This window comes from Malaya genurostris, chromosome 3 (genome assembly GCF_030247185.1).
Source record: "Malaya genurostris strain Urasoe2022 chromosome 3, Malgen_1.1, whole genome shotgun sequence".
Taxonomy (NCBI): domain Eukaryota; kingdom Metazoa; phylum Arthropoda; class Insecta; order Diptera; family Culicidae; genus Malaya; species Malaya genurostris.
Genome location: NC_080572.1, coordinates 283,305,038 through 283,331,827, shown reverse-complemented (window position 1 = coordinate 283,331,827; position 26,790 = coordinate 283,305,038). Strand labels below are relative to the sequence as shown.

General features: G+C 38.6%; 1 protein-coding gene across 1 annotated transcript in view; it reads right to left on the bottom strand.

Annotated features, from left to right (window-relative positions):
• LOC131437762 (division abnormally delayed protein) overlaps positions 1-20,121 on the bottom strand; it is a 266,971-nt gene extending 246,850 nt beyond the window's left edge. Inside the window, exon 1 of the mRNA XM_058607319.1 lies at positions 18,742-20,121. Within this exon, the coding sequence (XP_058463302.1) occupies positions 18,742-18,952 (211 nt within the window). The 5' untranslated portion in view covers positions 18,953-20,121. The remainder of the gene's footprint in view (positions 1-18,741) is intronic.
• Positions 20,122-26,790: the final 6,669 nt, after the last annotated feature.

Genomic DNA, 26,790 nt, shown 5'->3' with positions numbered 1-26,790 from the left:
CGCCTAGATGATAAGATTGGAGTCACTGTGTAATTGGAGTAAGTCTTAATTTGTTTTGTAAAAAGATTGTCAAACGGAAATTTGATATACCTGTTAAATGTTAAATAAGTAACCAAATGACACCGCGCTAACAGTTGAAAAACGAAAAATCACTGTTAGTCAGTCAGTCAGTCGCTTTGCCTTTCATCTTACTTCGCATCACCGGTAATGCTCCTTACAGAGAGTTTCAAAGCGCCTTAACTTGTAATCCTAGATTTTTTTTTGCTGTTGCTTTTCCCATGGCGGTCGTTTTCGTTTGGTCATCCTTTGAAAAAAAGTTACATTTTTCTAAGCATTCCGTTTTCTTGACCTTTTCGTATAGCTTGGTCCCTCCTCTTCAATAGCACTTTACGAGCGGTCGGATACACTTGTTTTAAAGGTTCTTATCACACTTTTGACTTCTGCACACGCTGAGAAGGTTTTTACACGGCACACAGTACCTGTGTGAAAGTTGTAGAATCACATGTTTGCGTGTAGGTTAATTTTTACTGCCTAATTTTGTGTGGCTTCCCAGGCGTGTCGCGTTCATTTGGCGATAATTTCTGTAAATGATGTAAGAAACTAATTGATTTGTTCAAGTAATCATTCTGTTTTTGTCTTATTCCGTCTTGTTGAATAGAGTTTGTTTGGCAGAAAAACGTATTCAATGGTTCAATGAATTACTCCATTATGAATCGAGTGATTGTTCTTTGTGATAACTATGAACGTCGTCAACAAGCAACCGTTTATTCGTCCCTGTAGTGAGCCTTGTGAGATAAGAAAAGCTGAAGTCAGTAGTAATAAATTCATTTCGGGGCGTTCCATAAATCTCGTTGACTCACTGAGGGAGAGGGGGTTTGTTACAAATCTACATTTATCTACAAGAAGTACAATCTAGCTTCAATTAAACAACTTAGAAAGGCAAACCAATGTGCGCTTTTAACGATCGGCGTGGTTCTATTCTAGGCTTTCCATCACAAGAAAGTATCTGAAATTCATATATCAAACACTCTCCGCACTGGTAGAGCACTTAATATCTGATTGCAAAAAATTATCTAATTTATCTCGAAACCTTATTGGTAAAAAAGCAATGTTGAGTACTTCAAAATGATGGACGTTTATTGCAGCATCACCCTGGTTGACGGTTCAATGCATAGGGCGCTGGTCTTACAAGCTTGTTGTCGTATGTTCGAATCCCGACCTGGAAAGATTCTTAGTGTCAATAGGATCGTAGTACTGGCCATGCAATGATTATGTACGTTAAGAATCGGCTGCGAAGTCTGGTGAAACAGAAAGACCAAATTCCACAAGAGGAATGTAAAGTTAGGACTTTACTTTTATTGCAGTATAAATGAAAGATAGCGGAAAAAATAATTTTAAATTATTAGCTTGTAAAAGGTGATTTTTTTGCCGGTATGTTTTTGGCAACACTGTTTTTGACAGATCACGCGTGAATCGTGTCTTGTGTCATTGCCAAACTTGTTCAGTTTGATCTATAATTTAATAATGAATGGGCACTGGCAAAGTTGGAGGAAGTTCCACTTTTTTATCGAAAAATTGTGTTCAACGACGAAGCTCATTTCTGGTTGAATGGATACGTCAACAAGCAAAATTGCCGCATCTGGAGTGAAGACGAGCCAGAAGCATTGCAAGAGCTCGTGAAATACCGGACCTTGCATATGGGCCATCTAAAGCGAAGCCGCGGCCAACATTTGCAAGAAATCATTGAAAAAAATTAAATTATATTGATCGTTTTACCGATTCAAATAAAGATTTCATCAATTTTCTTTTTTTGTTCGTTTTTTTTAATCATATTCTATACTTCTTAAAAAATCACCCTTTATAATTGGGAATCCAGAGCCTTGCTGTTACAATAACCAGGGTTTTTTGTCTGCAGCTTCTAATACTTTGTCAGATCATAAGCTTTATTGCGAATTTATCAGTAAAAATGAACTTCAAGTTGCCAGAGACAGCACCTAGACACATAGCTTTATAGAACTTTTGTCCGGGAAGCTGCCCATATTCCATCTTCATGAAACGTATTGGTAAATTTTGCCTTTTTCTAAAGAGAGGTAATAAAATTGCTGGACAACCTGACATTCTATTCGAGACTCCGGAGACCCCAGTTAATTCATTCATCTGTTGGTACAAAATATGAGAGGTTTTTTTCCTTTTGGCCAATGCCTACTGGAGAGAGAGAGAGTTGAAAATTTGATAATGCTTACCTCCAGTGGGCTTTTCCCTGCTCCAAATTAACAAACAAACTCAGCATGACGAGATCTGAAAATGTCTGTGTGTATGTGTTAGGTGCCCCTTTCGAAAACTTATTCCATATGCATAATTTTCTCGGAGATAGCTTAGCCATTTTCAACAAGCTTAGGTTCATTTGAAAGCTGCTATTAGATTGTGGATCAAGTACAGGGTGGGCCATTCAAAGTGGAAGCATTTGTTTTCGAACAAAATTTATGAAAAATACATATTTATTTTTATTTCGATTATAATTTATTTTGGTTCAAGGAGATATGTTACAGCTATTTTTTTGAAAATGATATCGCGTAAATGGCCACCTTTGGCCTTGAGTACAAAATGCAAGGATGGCTTTTATCGTATCAAAGAACGTTCACTGGCAACTCTTCAACGATTGAATCAGTGCCATCAAAGAGATACGGAAATCATCGAAACAACAAAAACCCGGCATGGCTCATTTAACATATAATCGACACCAGTGCGAGAGCGAATTTCTCTTGATGACATTTCTGAGAATCAAAGGTTAGCACGCTGCTGTGGGGATCTTCTATGAAGTAACAAACGGTCGCTTATTCTCGTTTCGCGATCCGATTCTATACAGGCAGTTGATAATTGCGATAGAATCATTTTACTAATGCCGCTTATTCTAACTATATGCATATAACCTTTGCATGAGTTGTGTCTATGAAAATGTCTGTGAATGCTCCACACAAGGGTTTTGAAATATTGCAACCTAGTATGAGAATCATCAAGTTGAATCATCGACTCGATTTTCTGCGGTAATTGTCAACTTGCGATTCTCTCTTGGGAAATTCCGCACAGCAACGATCATTATCAGACTGTATTTTTTTAATGGCGTGAAATACTCTGAGTATGAAATGGAGCGAAGAAATGTAGCAAAATTCTCTCACGGTTCATGCATTGAGAGACTCGAGTTCTTGTAGCATTTTCTACCGGATTGAATATGCTGTATACAATATAGATAGCAATATAGCAGCTTTTGTCAAATTTTCGGCAATCACCAACACTGACAAAATGTGCCTTTTATCGGCGTTTTCCATCCTTTTGGCCAATGTATCGGTCGATGTGGCGGCGATTTCACGTCGTCTTTGAGTTTAGCTATGATTCTTGGCTTATCGGCCAAGTATACCTTGGATTTCAAAAAGCCCCACAAAAAAGTTTGGTGGGGTCAAATCTTGTGATCACCTTTTATCGATATGACTTGTCGGTGGAACAATGGTCTCGTAATAAATCGATTGTTAGTCGAGCTGTATGGTATGTTGCACCGCATCAGAAAATCCTTTGTCATGTCTCGATAATGATCGCCATTAACAGTTTCCGTTGCTCCATCATAGTTTTAGAAAAAATACTCCATTATACACACTTAGAAAATTTCGCAGAATTCGGTAATTTTTTACCGAATTTTCAACAGCTGAACGTTCGATATTCAGTTAGGTAATTAAATTGATTACCGACCGTTCGGTAATTGCTGAACTGTCAAATAACTACCGTAAACTGTAAACCAAATGAATCTAACTGATTGTTCGGTAATTTTTTGTTTCTTTGCTTTTATTCCACGAAATGTTTCGGCTGACCGGAATTATGAGCGCCTTCCAAAACACTGTACAATCCGTCGAGTCCACCAGAAATTACCCTCGAACGATTTGTGTAGGCAGCAAGTGGACAATTGGCAAAACATTTTTTTTTCTGTCTATAAGTAAACGAAAAGCTTTTAGTGGTTCAAATGTTTCAAAAATTTTAGCACCCGTATCCATTCGATGAACTCTTCAAGATTTTTTTCGTTCGGTTAATAAAAAGACACTGCACATTTTAACAACTGTTTGACAGTTAGTTTCACGACAATCAGTTTTCACAGAAGTTCGGTTATTGGAAGATAATTTTACCATACGGACGGTATGGTTTTTACCGTACTCGGCGACTATTCAGATTTGCCGTATGAATTGTATATCTATTTACAGAATTCTGTAATAAAAAATTGCGTTGATTACCGAAAATTTTCGTTAAAAAAATTACCGAACAACGGAATCGAATCTTAGTGTGTAGTCTTGGAAAAAATGAATTAATTGAGGGTTTTCAGTTGCATAGAACCCACAATTTTGCTTATAAACGAATCCATTTAACGTTTAGTTTTGGTATGGTTGGTTTTCCCAATTAAGAAATAATTTTGAATGTACAGCTGAACAATTTAGGCGAGATCTTTTGGTGTGTACTGTTTCATGGTAAAATTGTCTTGGAATGACGCTTTCATCGCGGTATGTCATTAGTCGATGTGATAATTCTGTGAAAAGTTATTGGATTGCCCGAGGCTTTCACTTTGAATGGCCCATCCTATAAAGATTGCTATTGGATTGTGGATCAAGTTTCAAGATCATAAAAGTGACGTAGCCGACAAATCGCACTTTTTATCTATATGCTCAATCTTCTCGGAGATTTTTTTTTTTCATAAATACATTTATTTCTTAAGGCAGTTTACATAAGTTTTTCTTCGCCGTAGCATCACTTTTACATAATATTCTTATCCTAATTTAATTCTAACATAGTCACAACGTTTTGCATTTATTAAAACATATTCTCTTATTACTTAAATATCATCTTAGGTAACTCGTCATTAATTATGAAATCTACTCGGAAATATTATTTGAACCAAACGATTAACTTCTATAAATTATAAAATAAGCTGTTATTTTCAGACATTTTGTTAATAATTTCATAAACTGTTTCGAGTTTGTTTGTATCATTACATTATTTTTATTCTAATTTAGCTATTGGTTGAACTCATGGACGCAGCTGGGATCAGAACTAAGTCTTGAAAGGGGCCTTTATTAAATTGAAACTCCAGTTTTCTTTATGAAATGATAAATAAGTTTCATGTATGAAAGGTCACGACAAGCAAGAATGTCTCGAACTGGGATATTGGATAGTCTACCTTGGGTACGCAAAGAATTTATTAGTTGAGATCTGACATCACGATACTCCACGCATGTCCAAACGACATGATCAATATCTCGATAACCTTCGCCACAAGCACAATGATTAGTCTCGGAGAGCCCAATTCGAAGGAGATGTGCATCTAACGTGTAGTGATTGGACATGAGTCTGGACATCACACGAATGAAATCTCTACTCACATCCAGTCCCCTGAACCATGCCTTTGTCGATATTTTCGGAATAATTGAGTGCATCCACCGACCCAGATCATCTTTATCCCAAGAAGCTTGCCAGCTGGCAAGTGTTCTTTGGCGAGACGAGCTATAGAATTCGTTGAAAGCAATTGGTCTCTCATAAATTTCACCCTCAATAGCACCACGTTTGGCTAAAATATCGGCTCTTTCATTGCCAGGAATGGAGCAATGAGCCGGGACCCAGACTATAGTGATTAGATAATTATTGTTCAATATGTCGTTCAGGCACTGTTTTATTTTGCCCAGGAAAAACGGTTCAGTCTTGCCAGTCATGTTTGAGCGAATGGCTTCAATTGCACTCAGACTATCTGTGAAGAGGAAATAATGGTTTGGAATTAATGTGACGATTACACTCAAACTATAATGAACTGCTGCTAGCTCTGCTATATAAACAGATGCAGGTTCTTGAAGCCTAAATGAGGCCGAAACATTATTGTTGAACATACCAAACCCTGTCGCTTCTTCAATTCGCGATCCGTCCGTGTAAAACATTTTCTCAGAGTCAATATGCCTGAACTTACTTGAAAATATTTTTGGGATTTCCGTCGAACGTAGATGATCCGGAATTCCACGCACTTCGCGCTGCATGGATGTATCGAAAAATAAAGTTGAGTCAGGGACATTTAGGAGGCTGACACGGATAGGAATATATCTTGAAGGGTTGATTTCCTGTGACATATGGTTAAAATATACTGTCATGAATTTTGTTTGAGATCGAAGCTCGACTAGTCGTTCGAAATTATTAATTACCATGGGATTCAGCACCTCACATCTTATTAGCAGGCGTGATGAAAGCTCCCAAAATCGATCTTTTAATGGAAGAACTCCCGCCAGAACTTCAAGACTCATTGTATGTGTCGAATGCATGCACCCTAAAGCAATTCGCAAACAACGATACTGAATTCGCTCCAGTTTGATAATATGAGAGTTTGCAGCGGAACGAAAGCAAACGCATCCATATTCCATCACTGAAAGTATCGTTGTCTGATACAATTTTATTAGATCTTCCGGATGAGCACCCCACCAAGATCCTGTTATTGTTCGAAGAAAATTTACTCTTTGTTGGCATTTTGTTATCAGAAACCTAATGTGTCCTCCCCACGTGCATTTGGAATCGAACCACACCCCGAGATATTTAAAAGTTAAAACCTGTTGGATCATTCTTCCCATCATATGGAGCTGAAGCTGCGCGGGATCATGCTTTCTTGAAAAGACGACTAACTCTGTTTTCTCCGCAGAGAATTCGATACCAAGATGAACAGCCCAATCGGACAAGTTATCTAAGGTATCTTGCAATGGTTTATGCAGATCAATAGCTTTGGGTCCAGTAACTGAAACCACGCCATCATCTGCCAATTGTCTTAGTGTACATGGGGTTACTAGACAGCTGTCAATGTCATTCACGTAAAAATTATAGAGGAGCGGACTGAGGCATGAGCCTTGCGGGAGACCCATGTAACTATTTCTGAGTGTTGCCAAATCGCCATGTGAAAAATGCATGCGTTTCTCTGACAAAAGGTTGTGCAAATAATTATTTATAACCGCTGGGAGTCCATTTTGGTGAAGCTTGTCTGAAAGAACATCAATGGAAACTGAATCAAATGCTCCTTTAATGTCTAAAAATACAGATGCCATTTGTTGCTTTTGAGCGAAGGCAATTTGGATGTCAGACGAAAGTAATGCAAGGCAATCATTCGTCCCTTTATTTCTACGGAAGCCAAACTGAGTATCTGACAACAAACCGTTCGTCTCGACCCAAGTGTCGAGACGTCGTAGAATAATTTTTTCGAACAATTTTCTGATGCAGGACAACATCGCAATGGGTCTATATGAGTTGGGATTGGAAGCTGGTTTCCCCGGTTTTTGAATGGCGATAACTTTCACTTGTCTCCAGTCAGGTGGAACAATATTTTGCTCAAGAAACTTGTTGAACAATTCCAACAAACGTCTTTTTGCGAGGTTGGGCAGATTCTTCACCAAGTTGAATTTAATTCTGTCCAACCCTGGAGCGTTATTGTTACAAGACAAGAGTGCTATAGAAAATTCCATCATTGAAAATGGGTTATTAATAAAACCATTGTTTGGAGGAGATTCCCGTATAATGCTCTGCGTAGGAACAGAATCTGGGCAAACTTTCCTAGCAAAGTCAAATATCCATCGGTTCGAGTATTCATCACTCTCATTGCCCACGTTACGATTCCTCATTCGTCTGGCCGTGTTCCAAAGAGTGCTCATTGAGGTATCTCTTGACAAACCTTCGACAAAATGTCTCCAATAGCTACATTTTTTGGCTCGAAGTATGCTCTTGTACTTGGTTTCTAAAATCATAAGTTTTTCAAAATTCTGAGGAGTTCCTCCTCCCCGTTTTAGAAACGTCTTGCAAGCATTTTGTTTTGCGAGTTTAGCCTCTGAGCACTCTTTGTCCCACCAGGGGTTGGGAGGCCTTCTGTTAGTCGTTGGCCCAGGAAAGCGTTTAGTTTGGGATTGTTCTGCTGCCTCCAGAATCGAACAAATGAGGAAGTCATATTCTTCAAGTGGAGGGAGCTCTTCCATTGAATTCAAAATACTAGAGATCCTACTTTGGTATTTAATCCAGTCGATATTTTTTGTCAAATCATATGGAATACTAGCTGAAGTAGCAATGCAATTGCTACTGCTAATTGAGATGATGATTGGTAAATGATCGCTACCGTGTAAATCAGGCAGTATTTTCCAGGTGCAATCTAGTCGAATTGATGTTGAGCAAAGAGATAGATCTAATGCACTTGGGCGTGCAGGAGGTCTTGGGATCCGTGTCATGCTACCCATATTTAATACCGTCATGCTAAAATTGTCACAAATGTTTTGTATTAAAGATGATCTGCTATCATTGTAAACGGAACCCCACATAATACCGTGCGAATTTAAATCCCCCAGAATCAATCGTGGTGCAGGAAGGGCTTCAACCATTTCATTAAGCTGTTGCTGTCCAACTTGTGCTTTTGGAGGAATATAAACCGAAGCTATGCAAATATCTTTGCCTTTAATGTTTATTTGGCAAGCAACAACTTCTATACTAGAAGTTGAAGGGATGTTTAATCTATAAAAGGAATAGCATTTCTTAATTCCCAAAAGCACTCCACCATACGGAGAGTCTGTATCGAGACGTATAATGTTAAAATCATTAAAATTTAAAGCTATGTTTGAAGTAAGCCATGTTTCGCATAAAGCAAATACATCACATTTTTGACTATGCAATAATATTTTAAATGAATCAAGTTTTGGCATGATGCTTCGACAATTCCACTGCAGGACAGTGATTGTATCATTTGCGACGGGTGATAAATTATCCATCAAAAGATACAAAACCTGAGACAATTGGCCATTGAGCTGATAACTGCTTCAAAAAGGTTCTAGCTATTGGAAGGAATGCCATTATGAGGGTCTTTAAGGGTTCAGATATATTGAATGCTGAGAAAATCCATTCAACAATTTCCGAAAACTTCAGTAATCCTGTTGGTGGCTGTGAAATGGAGCCCACTGGATTATTATCTTTTTCTGTACTAGATCCTGGATTGGTTTGTGAATTTGACAAACCAGGAGGCACAGTCTTTGGTTTTGACTTTTTTTGTTTAACACGGGGATCTTTTTTTGAAGATGAAATTTTAGGTGTCTTTTTTGGTAATTTGGAGGAAGACTTCTTTCTCTTAACTGACCCTTGGGTAGTGATAAACGAATTACCTTCACTATTTTCGTCAGAGTCAGAGTCCTCTGGTTCCTCTAGATTTGAAACCCCGTTTTCGGTTTCCAAAGGGGGGACATCAATGACCGTTTTAAGCATTTCTGCATATGTGCGCTTAGACCGTGCTTTTAAAGAAAGCTTAATTTTGTCTTTGTGCACTTTAAATGCAGTGCATACTGAAATATCATCATGAGGACTATTCCCACAATAAATACATTTTTCAATTTCCTTGTTGCAATCATTATCTTTATGAGGCCCTTCACACTTAATACATTTTGGTTTATTACTACAGTAAGTAGCTGTGTGGCCGAATTTTTTGCAGTTCGTACAATTCATTACATTTGGAACAAAAAGCCGAACAGGGAGGCGAATTTTATCGACATAGACATGGGACGGCAACGCAGACCCGGAAAATGTCACTCGAAACGAGTCTGATGGGCGATAAACTTTTTTTTCCTCTTCATGAACTACTGAGTACAGTTGTTTGCACTCCAGTATTTTCACACCCTCAAGCATAGAGTTCTTGAAACGACCAACACCATGCTTGAGTAAATCATCTACCGAAAGACTCGCTTCGGTAACAACACCGTCAATTTCGACATCTTTGGAGGGTATGTAAACTTTATACTCTTTATTGAAATGTTCCGAAGAGACAATATCATTCGCGTGTTTCAAATTATTTACCACAACACGAATTTTATCGTTATTTACTTTTATGATCTCTTTGATTGAAGAGTATCGTGATGTCAAACCTTTATTAATTTGTAAAATGTTTAATGGCTTTGATATACGTCTAAAAAAGACTATCCAAGGCCCAGAAGAGCTCTCCTGATATTTTTTCGTTCGTGGGGGTATCGGACTCATGCTAGGATTTACGTCCATGGATTCATCCATTACATTAAAATTTTTAACTAAACTTTAAAATAAAATTTGAAACCAACACTACACAGTACTCAATCAAAAGGAAAAGAAAAAACTTCTACCTTGAAATTGTTGTCTATCTCCGTTGCACTGCCGTGTAGATCCTCGTTGCTCTAGATGTTCTTGTTGGATGTATCTGGACGTTGATACAATGCTGAAGCTCACTGTAGCGATAGAATATGATGTGATGCTACTGCTACCTGACATCCAGCACCACTCGAATTCCGATTTACTTTCGTCTTCGCCAGCTGTAACCAGCGCAGGTCACCGGTGTATACCTGCGTGTTGTATGGCTGTGGAAAGACCGAGTTGTCTTGTCTCCTTCTTCCTAGTGCTCCGCACCGATATGCTTCTGCACCGAAGTGCCTTCGCACCGGTGTGCCTTTGCACTCTCCTGCTTCTATGTGCCTTTGCACTCTTCCTCTTCGATGTGCCTTTGCACTCTCCTGCTCAGCACTTGTGGCTGTATATTGCGGCCTGGGTAGAGTTTGGGAAACGCCCTTTGTTGTTTCCTTCACCAGCTTGGCCCAGCACTAGGGCTCTCTTATGCAGCACGATTTTACGTTTTAACGGCTGCTGCCAACAGGTCTCTACCTGTAGTTCAACCGTTGTCGTATTTAACGCGTGTAAACCAACCAGCGTTATTAAACTGTACGCTTCTATACACAACCTTCTCGGTTGAACGGCTATTACTGAATTTTCTCGGAGATAGCGTAATCAATTTCAACAAGCTTTAGTTCATTTGAAAGTCCCTATTGAATTGTGGATCAAGTTTAAAAATCATCTAAGTGGATGGGTTGTGAATCAAATTTGAAGATCTGCCACTTCCGGTTATCAAGATATAATGGTATAAATGACGTAACCGACAAAATGCGTTTTTTTCTATCTTCACTTTTTTTTAGAAAATTACCAATGATCAAGTTCAAGTGCATTTTTATTGAGCCTTTCCGTTTCGAGAATGTTGTCGAATATGTGACGTAAGCATGGAGCCACACCTTCTTTTAACTAATGGAAACAATCTGAATGAGTTTGTATTAGAAATCAGCCCAAATTCGTGTCAGGAATTATTCTGAAGAAAATAAAAGTTTTAATTAGACTGTTTCAATGACAAGAGAAAGGTATTATCACGCCACTAGTTGGATTGAGAAGAGGTTTTTCCATAGCTGACCAAATGCACATCGTCACAAATTTTCACTATCTCTGTTTTAAATTATAGACTGGAAATTGGAAAAATAATTATTTCGTGATTATTACCAGGTTGAGGAAGTAGGAAGCGTCTTATTAATATGTGATTTAAAAATACCTCATTTTAGATTTTTGAACCTGGTTTACGGTTCCCTTCTTACTCAATCCCCCAATAAATAAATTTGTTTATAGTCGAATTCAATTAAAATATCCTTTCTTAATTGCCCGATTCAAATTGCGTTTATTTAGCAAAGAACGACGGGCGGAAAATATTTTTGTTTACCCTTTTTTCAATTGCTGTTAGGACGAAAAATGGGGTTGTTGTACACTTCATCGAAGGGGAGCGAACGGTGAGTCACGTTCACCCGAACACTACCACAACTTTGTACAAATGCTTGTGCAGTTTGCATTTGACACATACTAAGTATATAAATAATGTTGACACTGAATGATATAAGTTTATTGTCAGGCAGTCTTATAGAACTTGCCCAATACTTGATTATATAAAATCGAATTGAAACACTTGAAAAGTGTAGACTGGATTCAGATAGTATTTTCATCCCAAATCTTGAAGAGTTTGAAAAAAATTTTACTCTATATTCCTCGTTGTCCAGCGATTGGGAATTGGAAATTCGAATGTTCGAATTTGAATAATAATGCATAATAAAATTGTATCTACCCATATGACCGGATAAATTATGATCAATATTTTGATTACTCAAATTGTTAATTTATTTTTTACGTGATGGATGCTTTAAGTTTGGTAAAAAAAAAACCGAAAAGATTGTCCATCAAACCATGAATCTGATCCGACAATTCCATATGTATCAATTAGTAATTCATTAGGTTGTTCCCACCGGACAGATGAGGTAGAATACAGATCTCCATTTACCCGAGCCAATTTACATTGCGTTTTTATTTCGTATAGTATTAATACGTACTTCGTAAAAAAACAACTCAAACTTATGACAATCGATTGTCGGAGTTAGTTTTGGTTATATATCTGAATTTTGCTTTTCATACGACTATTTGCTTTTTGTTTTTCGTGTGACGTTCCAAGATCATGAATATTATTGAAGAAGCAAAGATAGTATCGAATTCACACGTGTGATTTGTTTTTATCATGCTAACTTCGCACTCGAGCTATGAGAAGTGAAATGAGGAAGGAAAAAAATATGTTTGCCAAATACATAGGTTCCAATTCCAGCTGTTTTTGTCGTCTCCTACGAAAATGGAGCAGGAATCAGGTGGATCTTTTATTGGCTACCATTTTTTTGCCGTTCAGGTTTGTTCTGTCCGAAGAATGACAATAGTGTTTTCCATCTCTCAGTGGGACTCAGTCCTCAATAAACAGATGTGGCGTGGTGCGATTAGATGTCATGAAAATAATAAACTGCTTTTTTTATTGGAATTGATTCAAGCATTGATCTCATTTTAGCTAGAGCGTTTCTGATTACTACTCCGTTACCAGATGGGATCACATCCCAGATAACCAGTAAGCACTAATATTGGCATTAAATTAGCCTTTTATGAGCACCAAAAATGCTTAAAGCTCTATATCCGCAATCTGAAAGCTCATCTGTTGTAAATCAATCAGAACTCAGCATTCAGAAAGAATACCAGCTATAAATAAGCATTATCTATGAATAGCCGTATATTTTGCCAAAGTCGGCCTTAATTCAGTCTCAAGTGCGATTGAAATGCCAATTAGCGATTATTTGCTGTCATAATGTGGCATTAGTATGTGCTTATTGGTTACCGGGGATGTCACCATTCGACCAAGTTAGTCGAGTTCACTCAATTTAATTGGAGATGGCAGGAGTGATTTTCACAAACGTAGATTCAAATGAAAGGTCTCATTGGCCCATACAAAGTTTTTGATTGTCATCTTGATCCTACCCTCGGTTCCTGGAATTACTGTAATTACTTGACGGATTGCACACTGATAGCATCATGTTTTCTACTGATTGACTAATAACAGTTGCTTAGGAACTGATGACCATTCTAACTTAAACTGAGCATCTCAACAGCATGATAGCCACCAATGCCGGGCGCCACCATTTCCATCGTTCACAGGATAAAGGATAACGAGGACAGGAAATGTTGATGTTTAACCTACTTTCCGGAAGGACGACGACTCGACATTCTCTTCCCTAGGTGTCCCGAAGTTGGAGATTTTGGAAGGTATGAAGTTATGCGACCATGGAATGGAAGCAAGAATGCAGAATTAGTTTTCTTTATGAAAGGCAAAAAAATGAAATAAAAATGGAAACAATCGCAAAACCTACACCATTTCGTTCAAATGTGAAATCCAATTTCCATGATCACTCGTTCTCTACAATATAAAGACTGTCCCAAAAAGTATGGACGCACTTTGATTTCAACATTTGCTACTTAGCCATTGTAGACTAGCTGGTGCACCTGTATGAGAACGTTCCTCATCAAATTCCGTACAGACTTCTTGGCGACAAGTTTTGACACTTTTTTCCAATCTTTTTCGAACTGTTGAATGGTTTCGGCTGCCGAGACATGTTTCCTAAGATGTGCCTTCCCTAATGCCCAAAATTCCTCAATTGGTCGAAGTTGTGGCAATTTGGTGGATTCGTGTTTTTTGGGACGAAAGTGACATTTATGGTAGTATACCATTCTACCGTTGATTTCGAGTAGTGGCAAGAAGCAAGATCTGGCCAGAAGACAACAGGATCCTTGTGGCTTCGTATCATGGGTAGAAGTCGTTTTTGTAAACATCCCTTGATGTATATTTCGCTGTTCATTGAAGCAGTGGTGATGAAGGGTTTCGAAATCTTACCGCAGCTACAAATTGCTTGCCAGACCATAGCTTTCTTACCAAAATTTTCGACTTCAGTCGATGTCTCGGACTGGTGTAACACTTGCCCTTCTCGCACCGTATAATATTGTGGTCCCGGCAAGGATTTGTAATCGAGTTTCACGTTGGTTTCGTCGTCCATGATTATGCAGTTCCAGCAAGAATCGTATTGTACAGCTTTCGAACCCTCGGCCTGATCGATACTTCTTGTTTCGGACTACGTTTTGGTTGTTTCTGCTTCTTATAGGTTCGAAGATTCAAACGTTGTTTAGCACGAAGAACATTTGACTTCGAAGTGCCCACTTTGTTGGCCACATCCCGAACTGAAACCTCCTTCTTTTGCTCGAACGCCTTCAGTTTACGTTTATCAAACTGAGGGTTAGCTGGGCCTTTTTTTCGACCCGTTTTCGGTTTATCCTCAAAAGTGTTATCCTCACCGAACTTCCTGATTGCATTTCGCACGGCTTTTTCACTTACTGCTTCCATTTTTGCTATCTTTCTCAGTGACAATCCGCGTTCTGTGCACCATTTGTACACCATTTTTCGACGTTGTTCAGCTGAAAGTCCACGCATTTCGAGACAAACTAAACACACAAGTGGTTAGAGAGAGACAAACAAAACTGCACAAGTGGTTAGAGGAGAGTGTAAACAACAGGACGCAGCCATAAAAATTGACTGATTCTGAAACATTGCGAAATGGCAGCGGTTTTTGGTTGCGTTCATACTTTCTGGGACAGTCTTTACAGCTTGACAAATAGAAGATCGGTAATGATAAAGAAATTTCATGAGCCCCTCTTATAGAATACAACAGAGGTTTTGTAATTCTTCCTTCAAATCACGCGTCGCCGTACGATTTTTTTTAATCACATTTACTTAGGATAAAATCACCATTTCATTATACTACAATCATGCAGACTTGATTTATCACATTTTCTGTACAAACGTACAAAAGTCACTTTTCGAAAAATAAATTGACGAGAACTTACTGTTTGCGTCCGACGTGCACGCCTGCTGCGATCGTTTTATTCGGCTCCAGTATTGTAGACTTAAAACATGTTAAATGAAAATAATGCAACTCATATTTCCCGAAGATGACTCAAGAGATTTTCATAAACTTATGTAATTTTTGCTTGATGCCAAACCTAACCCAGTTTCAACTCTAACTGCTGTCAAACCGTTTGTTTGAAGCCAGTTTCGAACCTAGTTTCAACGTTTTTGAACTGAAAATCGAGTCAGTTTCAAATCTGGTTTTTATATTAGGTTTGCTCAAATCCTCGTTGCTAAGCGCAGACCCAACACAGTTTCGTGAAAAGTGTTTGTTTGATGAAACTAGTCTGGGTCAGTTTCAGATTTCTCAAGCGAAAACAACATTAGATTCAAACAAAAAGTCTTAGAATTTCACAAAAATATGGTTACGGAAATACAGGGTGTTTCATTTGAAAATTTTAATTTCAAGAGTGCTTTTAATAAGTGCTCACGCGAAGAAATGCGAGTTCCTTGAAATTGATTGATAGATTTCTCTAGTTTTCAGTTATTGATTTTCAACTGACTTTCACAAACTTGAAATCAAATGGGAATGTATAATGTGTATAATTTTATTACCGAACATACCTTAGTGATTACCATTTGAACTAAGCATGTAAGAAGAAATCGGCATCTCTAGTAACCCGATCATCAAACCCTAACAAGTATATAACAAAAAACTGTTTTCGTAGCAAGTTCTGTTATATTTTTGGTCTCGTTAGTAGTTAAAATATCAAAATTTTCTAACAAGTATCAAAAAGAGAAATAGTTTAGATACGATGTGTTGATCGGGAATACTTGTTTCAGGAAGTAGTGCGTGCGTGCCGATGAATGGAAACAAGCAGAGATGCCATACTCACAGATTAATCTGTGTAACACAGTTTTGAAATATGCCGCACAGATTAAAAATATGACACAGATTTTCACAGATTTCTATAATCGATCACAAACTGGTAATGAGCCACTAAAAGTCTTCAATTTGCTAGAGCAAACAAAGAATTAATATATCCCGGTTGAGCGTTTGCATATTTTCGATCATAATCTGTGAAAATCTGTGAAAAACATTTTGAAAATCTGTCATTTTTATCAAATATTTATAAACATCTGTAGAATATCTATTATTATTCAATTAAAATATACGAAAATATGCATAGTATGAGTAAGGCATCATTACACCTCTAGGTGGATTAAAACAGAATAATTAGAAAACATGTAGGAACTTTGACAAAAAGAGTTTGAAGATTTGAACAAAAATGATTCAATCCACTTAAAGGTTTTATGATGTCTTCCTCATATCTTGTTCAAGAGTGTTGAATAAATTTTTACGTAAGCGGGTTTCTATGCTATAGTAAGGTCCAAACAAGCAGCGAGGCCGGATAGCGCACTAGTAAAAGCGATAAGACAAAGTCGCGTTAGTAAATTTTTCGCTTGCGTCAAGTTAACGGAAATCGTATTGTATATATTAAATTGAAGTAAAGGTTCTAATGCTTTATTACATTATGAGGATAAGAATAAAGTCCGTAAAATTCAAAAATAAGAAAAAAATCTGGAAAATTCGAAAATTAAGGACAATTAAGAGAACACCCTCCCCGAAAAAAATACATGGGGAACGATTTTATCCCTTAGTTTAAATAGGAAAAAAATCAGGAGTGCGATTTTTGGCTAACAAAACGCGGGTTTTAACAACTAATATCTTTCACTTTTCCTTATTCGATATAAGTCTTACGATTTTAAGATCATTGTATGACTCGGTAAAATGACCGTTTTTGGCGAAAAAGTCTTGAAACTTGCTACATAATTAACAGATCGGCTGAAAAGTTCATATCGTTTCTATGAGAGGGCGCCACTAGAATTAAATCCATACCATTTTCAGTTAGTACCAACCTTCAAAAGATACGTGTATAAATTTGACAGCTTTCTGATTATTAGTTTGTGAGATATTGCATTTTAAGTGAAGCTACTTTTGTTATTGTGAAAAAAATGGAAAAAAAGGAATTTCGTGTGTTGATGAAACACTACTTTTTGATGAAAAAAAGTGTCGCTGATACCAAAAAATGGCTTGATGAGTGTTATCCAGACTCTGCACCGGGCGAAGCAACAATTCGTAAGTGGTTTGCAAAATTTCGTACTGGTCATATGAGCACCGAAGACGATGAACGCAGTGGACGTCCAAAACAGGCTGTGAACCGATGAAAACGTGAAAAAAATCCACAAAATGATTTTCAATGACCGTAAAGTGAAGTTGATCGAGATAGCTGACACCCTAAAGATATCAAAGGAACGTGTTGGACATATTATTCACGAATATTTGGATATGAGAAAGCTTTGTGCAAAATGGGTGCCGCGTGAGCTCACAATCGATCAAAAACAACAACGAATTGATGATTCTGAGCAGTGTTTGGAGCTGTTATATCGAAATAAAACCGATTTTTTTCGTCGATGTATAACAATGGACGAAACATGGCTCCATCACTTCACTCCGGAGTCCAATCGACAGTCAGCTGAGTGGACTGCACGCGATGAACCGAACCCAAAGCGTGGAAAGACTCAACAATCGGCCGGTAAGGTTATGGCGTCTGTATTTTGGGATTCGCATGGTATAATTTTCATCGACTACCTTGAAAAGGGAAAAACCATCAACAGTGACTATTATATAGCGTTATTAGAGCGTTTGAAGGACGAAATTTCAAAAAAAACGGCCTCATTTGAAGAAGAAAAAAGTTTTGTTTCATCAAGACAATGCACCGTGTCACAAGTCGATGAAAACCATGCTGAAATTGAACGAATTGGGCTTCGAATTGCTCCCTCATCCACCGTATTCTCCAGATTTGGCCCCCAGTGACTTTTTCCTGTTCTCAGACCTCAAGAGAATGCTCGCTGGTAAAAAATTTAGAAGCAATGAAGAGGTAATCGCTGAAACTGAGGCCTATTTTGAGGCAAAGGGCAAATCGTACTACAAAAATGGTATCGAAATATTGGAAGATCGCTATAATCGCTGTATCGCCTCTGATGGCAACTATGCTGAATAATAAAAACGAATTTTGGCAAAAAAATGTGTGTTTCTATTAAACGATACGAACTTTTCAGCCGAACAGTTATGAATTGTCTATAAATTAAAATGGGATAAGATTTCCCATTCCGCAGTTATCTGTGTAAGGATGCGTTGAAATCCGAAATGTTTCCAGATCGGAAGTAAGTTGATCTCTAACTAACGCTATTAAAACCGCAAGAATTTAACTACTCAGCTAATCGAAATAATTGCTACTGCTGCAATACTACCGATTGAACAAGCAACAGTCCGATAAGCATTTGTTGCTACAATTTGCGGTTAAATTGGTTTCACTTTTCACGAGCCCTGTTCTAAATCAGTTTACACCCAATTGGACAGAATCGTAGAAAAAAATACAAACGTAGCCGTTCGGTCTCGCCGAATGCAGTGAATCAATCGGTCACCACCCGGCCGGCCTACATTGAAGTGAATGATAAGCGCCTTATATGTACTGATGCATTGATCAATCGACCGTCCAATATCGACACACGCCGCGAGATACTCAGCGAGAGACCTTGAATTGTTCAGCTGTTGTATTCACACTTACCTTCATTGTTGTTATTAGCTGGCTTGATAGTGACGTTGATCGACGAGAAGAAATTACTGGCGTGCTCACAGCTGAGTAGTTCCTGTTGCTGATCGACACTTTTGGCCTCCGCTGGGCCCGAGCCCAGAAGTATCGCAAAAAGGGCAACCGTGGCCCATACCGCAAGCGGTGACATATTCGGACACAAGCGTAATCCACGTGAACGAGACATTTCTTTCGGACCGATATGGGAACTTTCAATTACGAAACCCTCTGGAATTGGTAGGCTATATAGGGTTTTTATTTTTCATGAAATTTTCATATTTTTTTCAAGAAACACTTGCACTAATTAGGGTAAAATTATGTACAAACTGTCGACGTTCGTTTTGAAGTTTCTCGCTCTTCTCATGCAGAGCACTTGTAACACCGAGGAAGGATAAATTAATGCAGCGACCTTGTTCCCTTCGGGCTAATTAAATATTTTCGCGGAACACAACAGCTTGCGTTTTCAACAGAAACAATGTCATGCGACACTCCGTTGGGCCCGAGGACCATTCCCGTCCAGGAGACACAAAGAAAACCTCGTTGCAATTCTCTTCCCCTAGGATAGATAGAGGCGCATAAAAACTGTAAACAAACCCGGACAGACACTTGACGCGTTTCTTATCGCCGCGATTTGCACAACACAGATGCACACTCACTTCTTATTTTCCCTGCACGGTATTCTTTCTTACTGACCCCACACTCCTCCCTTTTTGATACTTTTGTGGCTCGACACCCTGCGCGCTCTAAAACTTTTTCATGAACTTCACGCTCACAGCACTCTCAAACTTTATTCTGCTCTGCTTTCGCGAACCGTTCTTTTTTTCTTTTTTGTTGTTTTGTTATGTGCATGTAGGTACGTGCAGCTGTCAAAAAATTCGCGAAAAATGAACACTCAACAACCGCCGTTCGTCAGTAAATGGCAGCTAGAACTAGCCACATATCCACCACCCGTCCAGCTGCTCACCGATCGAGTACTGCCCTCAGACCATATCCGTACAGTACGATTTAATTGCAAGCTTGCCAGTGTACTGGTGCGATTATTTATTGCAAATTTCGCGATCTTTGAACCGACGATTGGTGTTGCTTGACCGTAGCAGCTAGGTTCGCTCGTCACTGATCTCGTGCACTGCAGCCAACAAAGTAGGATGACACTCAGCAACTGCAACTGGGACTCAACCGGTCCTGAAACTCCAACACTAGTTTCCAACCTTGGGGATGACACGTCTCTGGCAGTAATCCTTTACTCTTCCTCTCCGGCACGAATCTCTAGGGCTCTAATGGCTCCACTGCTCCCGTGCAACCAAACTGCGACACCCCAACCAACCATAACAAACGCCCGAAATGAACTGACGACCAAGAATGAAAAATCTGACCATCGACTCTCGGTTTTAGCTTTTTTGCATCCCACTGCGGCCTGTCAGGTCTCTGTGTTTGTTCCGTTCCCATGTTGGGTGTATTTCATTCATGGTTTGCTCTCGTCTCTGCCACCCATCAGAGAGCACACTTCACTCTTTCTCTTCTCTTCGCTGCGCGCACGGTGATTGGACATCGGAAATGAACACCTCTCTCACTTGCGCAAGTAGTGCGCTATCACTCTCCATGCGACGTTTTTTATCTCCCTTCATCGGTTTACTTTGATCAGCTGTGCTGTGTTGCGATGTTATACCGCCGCATGAACAGGTTTCGGGAAATCCGCACGCAATAGAATTTCCTTCCAACGAACAGACAGGACCCACGTTTTTATAACATTACCCAATTACATTCAATGCATAGTTTGGTGCATGTCAGTCGTTATGTGAGCGATTGTGGAGTTTTTTTCGAGCGATTTTCGTTTTTTTTTGTTCACAAAATCATTAGGTGCGTATCTTCTGTTGACAGGTACGTTTGGGTTCGAGAACATACTAAAGCCTTAACGTAAGCAGCGACTTAGTAAGTAATGACGTATAATGGACGGACAATAATCTACTCGTGTACAAGTAATACCATAAATAATAATCATTCCCAAGGTTGCAACAGACCGACCAGGTGACACCGATGCCATCCTTTTAGTGAGATCAACCGGAAATAGGTCAGTATAGTTATCCTCATTCCTTACTCTTTCTTTGATCTGCACGAATCTAAGAATGTTTTCTGTCAATAACACATTTTTTTTGTCCCCGAAAGGTGAGGAGGATGTGCGATTTGCCAGAAAAAAAGGAAGAAGCAAAAAACCAACATTCGCTTCCATGTAGCGGACTTCCGATTTTGATATTTTTTCTAGCAAATGGTGCCTCTATCTAGGCAGTAGTAGTGGTGGCAAACATCGACGACGACATTGTGCCATCCTCATCCTGCACACTCAGTTCCGGGGGACTGTGCTGAGAAACTGTTTCCCATCGTGGCGTCTGGCTGTCTGGTTACATATTGATTTATATTTTCGTATGTGGTTGGGAAGAGCTGCTTGTGGCAGCATTTCCGTAGGAAGAGTTCTGAAACATTGGACAGATTGGATTGCTTGAGGAATCTACCATAACCTACCTCTAGGTGGCACGGCATGCAAAAGGCTAAAGCTGTACCCATTTATCAGTGGGTGGTTCGCACTGATTCACATCAACAATTTCGGATATCGAAATCATTTACATATATGCCAACGATTTGAGAAAGATCTGGGAAGATCAACAATGATCTGCAGGAAGTACAAAAAAGTGACACAGTGAGAACCTAAGCCATTTCGTTAAAAATATAGGAAAGAAGGAATCGGTTTACCCTTCACCGACAAAAATAATTGATAATATAATTTCTTCTTAACACATATCACCAGGCCTAATGAAAGTCATTTTCATTGACGAAAATGACGAGAAATAAATTGCACTCTCAGTTCCGCTTGTAAATTATAAGAACGAGATCCATATCCAGTACGATAAAAACAGAATAGTAGTTACAAAATTGTGTTCTTTTTATCATTAACCCTTTCAATTATTTTCGGTTTTCAGTGAAAACCGTACACTGTGAAGTGTCGACATTCAACCGAAGTTTCGTGAATCGATAATGACAGAAAACGGTACACAATGGTTTTAACTTACTTGTATCTAGGGAATGTATCGATAAGTAGTTAGCAACATTCAAACAGTTATTACTCTGAAATGGCTTAATTTTTTGCAGCGTGTTTTGCGGTGACATGTTTGTTTACATGTCAATAACAGTTGAATCATCCCGATGCGGATCAAAGTTCGGAACTCCCTGAAAACGTACAAGAAACAGAAGGTGCCGAAAATGTCAAGTTTTGCAAGTTCAGCCAAAACAAGAGCGCGAAAACTGTATAACCGGATTCTACAGAATAAAGACGGATGCATCCTGATCGACGACGAAACCTACGCCAAGGAAGACTCTCGAGCGCTGTCCGGACCGCAATATTATACAAAATCGGTGTACCAGACCTGGACGACGCTGACACCACGGTGGTGATGTAAAAGTTTGGGCAGAATGTAAAAGTTTGGGCAAGCAATTTGTACCTGTGGTTTGCGGTCGTCGTTTTTCTTCACGAAGGGCACAATTAACGCCAAGGTATACGAATAAGAATATTTGAAGAAGAGAATGCAGCCACTGTACAGAAAGCATAAGGCTCCTCCTCTCTTCTGGCCGGATTTGGCTTCAGCCCACTACGCCAACTCCGTTCTACAGTGGTTGTCAAAAAATAATGTACAATTCGTGGAAATGGACATCAACCCACCGAACTGCCCGGATCTTCGGCCAATTGAAAGGTATTGGGCAATTGTCAAGCGGCACTTTCGGAAGGAAGGTACAGTGTCCCAAAACATGCAGGAGTTAAAAAAAACTGGACAGCTGCCCCCAGGAAAGTCACAAAAGTAACTGTGCAGAATTTAATGAAGAATGTCAAGTTCAAAGTGCGAGCGTTTCACAGAAACTAGGATTTTTTTCAATATAATCAGTGAAATGCATAAAAATGTTATTTTTCTACAATATATCGAAAACTGATGTCAAAATATGTTTTTTTCGCTTTTTTATTCAATAATGAATGTTGCTAACTACTTTTCGATACACTCCTTGTAGTAATTTTGGTTTCTAAAGAGTTTCTAACGTGTAATTGTTTCGATTTATCATATTTTAGACAGCCTTTATAGCCAAAAGTCATTTAAGAATATCATTGGCGTTATTTTGGTTTCGTCTTGTCGGAGGGGAACGAGTGAGATTGGCATTGATACTATCTTTTGTTGCAATGAGAGACGAAAATGTTTGGTCTCTCTTCGTTTGTTTTGGAAGCGATCATTTACGAATGAGACGGTAAACAATAAATGTGAGGCTGTTAGATTGGTTTCTTTTATGGAGAATGCGTGGCAATTTTAGGCTCTGCATATCTGTGAAATCGGATGGAAATCGGATCCAAGAAACAGTCCAAGAATTTTCAATGTTTCATCTGAATATAATTTTGTGAGAATCGTCAAGCTATCACAGTAAAAATCGCGTGTACCTAATTTTCGTTTTCTTGTACCGCAAGTAACTCAAGAATCGAGAATTGGATTCGCAAAAAAAATCAGAAGTTCTCTTCTAGTCAACTAAATTTTTCGTTTGAATCTAAGCTGGAGAAAATTAGGTCAGCCATCTCACAGAAAATAAAAATTACACTGCAATGCAAATTTTCGTATTTTCACACTTTACTTTTATTCGTTCAATCTCGGCAAAATAACTGCCGAGATTCGCACCGCCGTTACTTTTTGTAAATTATAGGCTTTACGAAGCGTTACATGCGTTACTTTTTTGTAAGTTATTGGCGTTGAGAAACGTTACATGTGTTACATTTTGTGAATCATAGACGTTACGAAGCGTTTCATACGTTACTTTTTTGTAAGTTATAGGCGTTACGAAGCGTTACATGCGTTTCTTTATTTTGTGAATCATAAGCGTTACGAAGCGTTTCATACGTTACTTTTTGTGAGTTATAGGCGTTACGAAGCGTCTTATGCGTTACTTTTTAATAAGTTACAGAGGTTACAGAGCATTGATTTCTGTGAGTTATTGGCGTTACATGCGTTACTTTTTTGTAAGTTATAGGCGTTACGAAACGTTACATAAGTTACATTTTGTGAATCATAGGCGTTACGAAGCGTTCCATACGTTACATTTTAATAAGTTACGGAGCGTTATTTTTTGTGAGTTATTAGCGTTACATGCGTTACATATTTGTTTGTAATAGGCGTAACGAAGCGTTACATGCGTTTTTTGTGAGTTATAACGCTACGAAGCGTTACTCGTATGTAAGTTACAAGCGGTATATGTATTACATTTTAGAAGTTTTGGGCGTTACGAACCGTTACATGCGTTACTTTTTTAGGAGCTATAGGCGTTACGAGACGTTACATGCCTTTCTATTTTTGTGAATCATAAGCGTTACGAAGCGTTTTATACGTTACTTTTTTGTGAGTTATAGGCGTTACGAAGCGTCTTATGCGTTACTTTTTAATAAGTTACAGAGGATACAGAGCGTTGATTTTTGTGAGTTATTGGCGTTACATGCGTTACTTTTTTGTAAGTTATTGGCGATGAGGATCGTTACATGTGCTACTTTTTTTGTGAGTCATAGACGTTACGAAGCGTTTCATACGTTACTTTTTTGTAAGTTATATGCATTACGAGGCGTTACATGCGTTACTTTTTTGTGAATCATAGGCGTTACGAAGCGTTTCAAACGTAACTGGCGTTACGAAGCGTCTTATGCGTTACTTTTTAATAAGTTACAGAGGTTACAGAGCGTTGACTTTTGTGAGTTATTGGTGTTACATGCGTTACTTTTCTGTAAGTTATAGGCGTTACGAAACGCTACATGTGTTACATTTTGTGAATCATATGCGTTACGAAGCGTTCCATACGTTACATTTTAAAAAGTTAAAGAAGTTACGAAGCGTTATTTTTTGTGAGTTATTAGCGTTACATGCGTTACATATTTGTATGCGTTATTTGGTTGTGAGTTATAACGTTACGAATCGTTACTCGTTTGTAAGTTACAAGCGGTATATGTATTACGATCCGTTACATGCGTTACTTTTTTGGGAGCTTTAGGCGTTCCATGCATTACTCGTTTGTATGTTTCAAGTGCTACAGCGCGTTACATGCATTACATTATAGTAAGTTTTAGGCATTACGAAGCGTTATTCTTTTGTAAGTTATAGGCGTTACAAATCGTTACATGCGTAACTTTTGTTTGCAAGTTTTAGGTGTTACAAAACGTTACATATGTTACACAGCTAAAAATCCGTTGCCGGTACCATGATTAGGAAATTATAAAAATTATGAAACATGTCTTCTTATGGAATCATGCCTATTACTGGAGCAAAATGATGAGTTATTGCTCATGATATGCATCAATTGGCTAATAGCAGGCACGTGCGCAGGGGGGGGGGGGGGGGGTTGGGGGGTTGAAGAATTTTTTTTAAATTAAGTTTCATGAACAATGGAGTACTTATTATATTAAAGTGCAAATAACTTGACAATTCATATTTTTTGTCAATTTATTATCAATTTATAAACTGACATAATTTTAAGCACTTCGAGTACATGCTTGGCTGATTACACGACAATAGTGTATCGAATCGTCTCAATGGGACTGTCTGTTTTCTAGGATCGGAATGGTATATTTTTGGAGAGCTATCTCAAATCAGAAAAAGCCAGCTTTAGCGTGCATTAACGAAGCGATTGAAGACCGAAATCGCAGTGAAATGGCCTTACATGAAGCCGGAACCTGAATCTGAAACCAGTATAGCCAAAGTAAATTTGTATGATCATCTACTATTATAAACTATAAATTTTGAAGAGACGTTCTCCACAACTCAGTGACTTTTGTTTTATATCTGCATTTCGGTTGAAACCAGAAAACATCTCTCATAAAAACCAAAAGCAGTAACGAACCTAGATTGAAGCGGAAAACTAGCACACATCTGCACAGTTCAAACAATAATAATATTATTATTGGAATGTTACCTTTATAACCACTATTCTTTTTTGGCAAGAGAGCAGTGTCACATCGCTGAGCTGCTAATGAATTGGACAATTATGAATACCTTCAACCCATATATCACAACTATTACCTAATCTACGAACTTCTCGTTAGCATTCCAATCCACTAATTTTACTTCAAAACTACTCCTAAGCCTAAGTTTGCTGGCAGAAATAAATTAAATGCCCACATTAAAAATCAGCGTGGGCAACCGGTAACTCGTCTCGTGAATTAATTAGTAGCTCTATCGTCGACGTGGCAGAATCGTGATTGATTTTAATCACTACTAGTAGACACGGGATTCAGTTCACCGCCGGCCATGGTAAGGATTAAACCACCGAGCGAAGCTCCGGTGCCGCATTGCTGACATTTGCAGATTGGAAATTAGGTCCGTATTTGTTTTGTTACTCGACTGAAGGCGCGCTCCGTCGTTTGATTCGAGTCGATAAACGGGCCATGCGCCATCAGCTTAGGCAGCTGAAGGAAGAAAAAATGGCGCACAATTTGCATAATTTTATTACAAACACTCCAGCAATCTAATGGCGTACGCTTAAAATGGGATTTTTCTCGCCGCCTCATACGAAACCAGCAGATATATCTCCATTGTCTCATTTCATTAATTTTATTTATGGAACATAAAAATAAATCACGACTTATGTTGAACATTGATAATAATTATAAATTTTGCTAGTTTGGCTCGTTTGCAATTGTTCTCCCAACCCTAGCTTGTACAGCTATTGTTTTGGGAAAAAACGACTGTGTCTGTACGGGGGCGTCTCAATGTTTTTCTCGGTCATAATTGTGTCATCCACAACATAAAATGAATTGGGAAGGAAGTCGTTATGTAAAACAATGTCCCGGCATGGGTAACCGACCCCATTCTTCAAAAATGGAACAAAACAATGCTGCAGTTATCGGTAGGATTCGCGTATGGACCTACTAAATGAACATTCCGGAGTGGACGTGTAAGGATTTTCCGCATCCAACGTGCGGATTTACCCAAATGTCGAAGGGCCACGTGACATAGTTTTTATGCG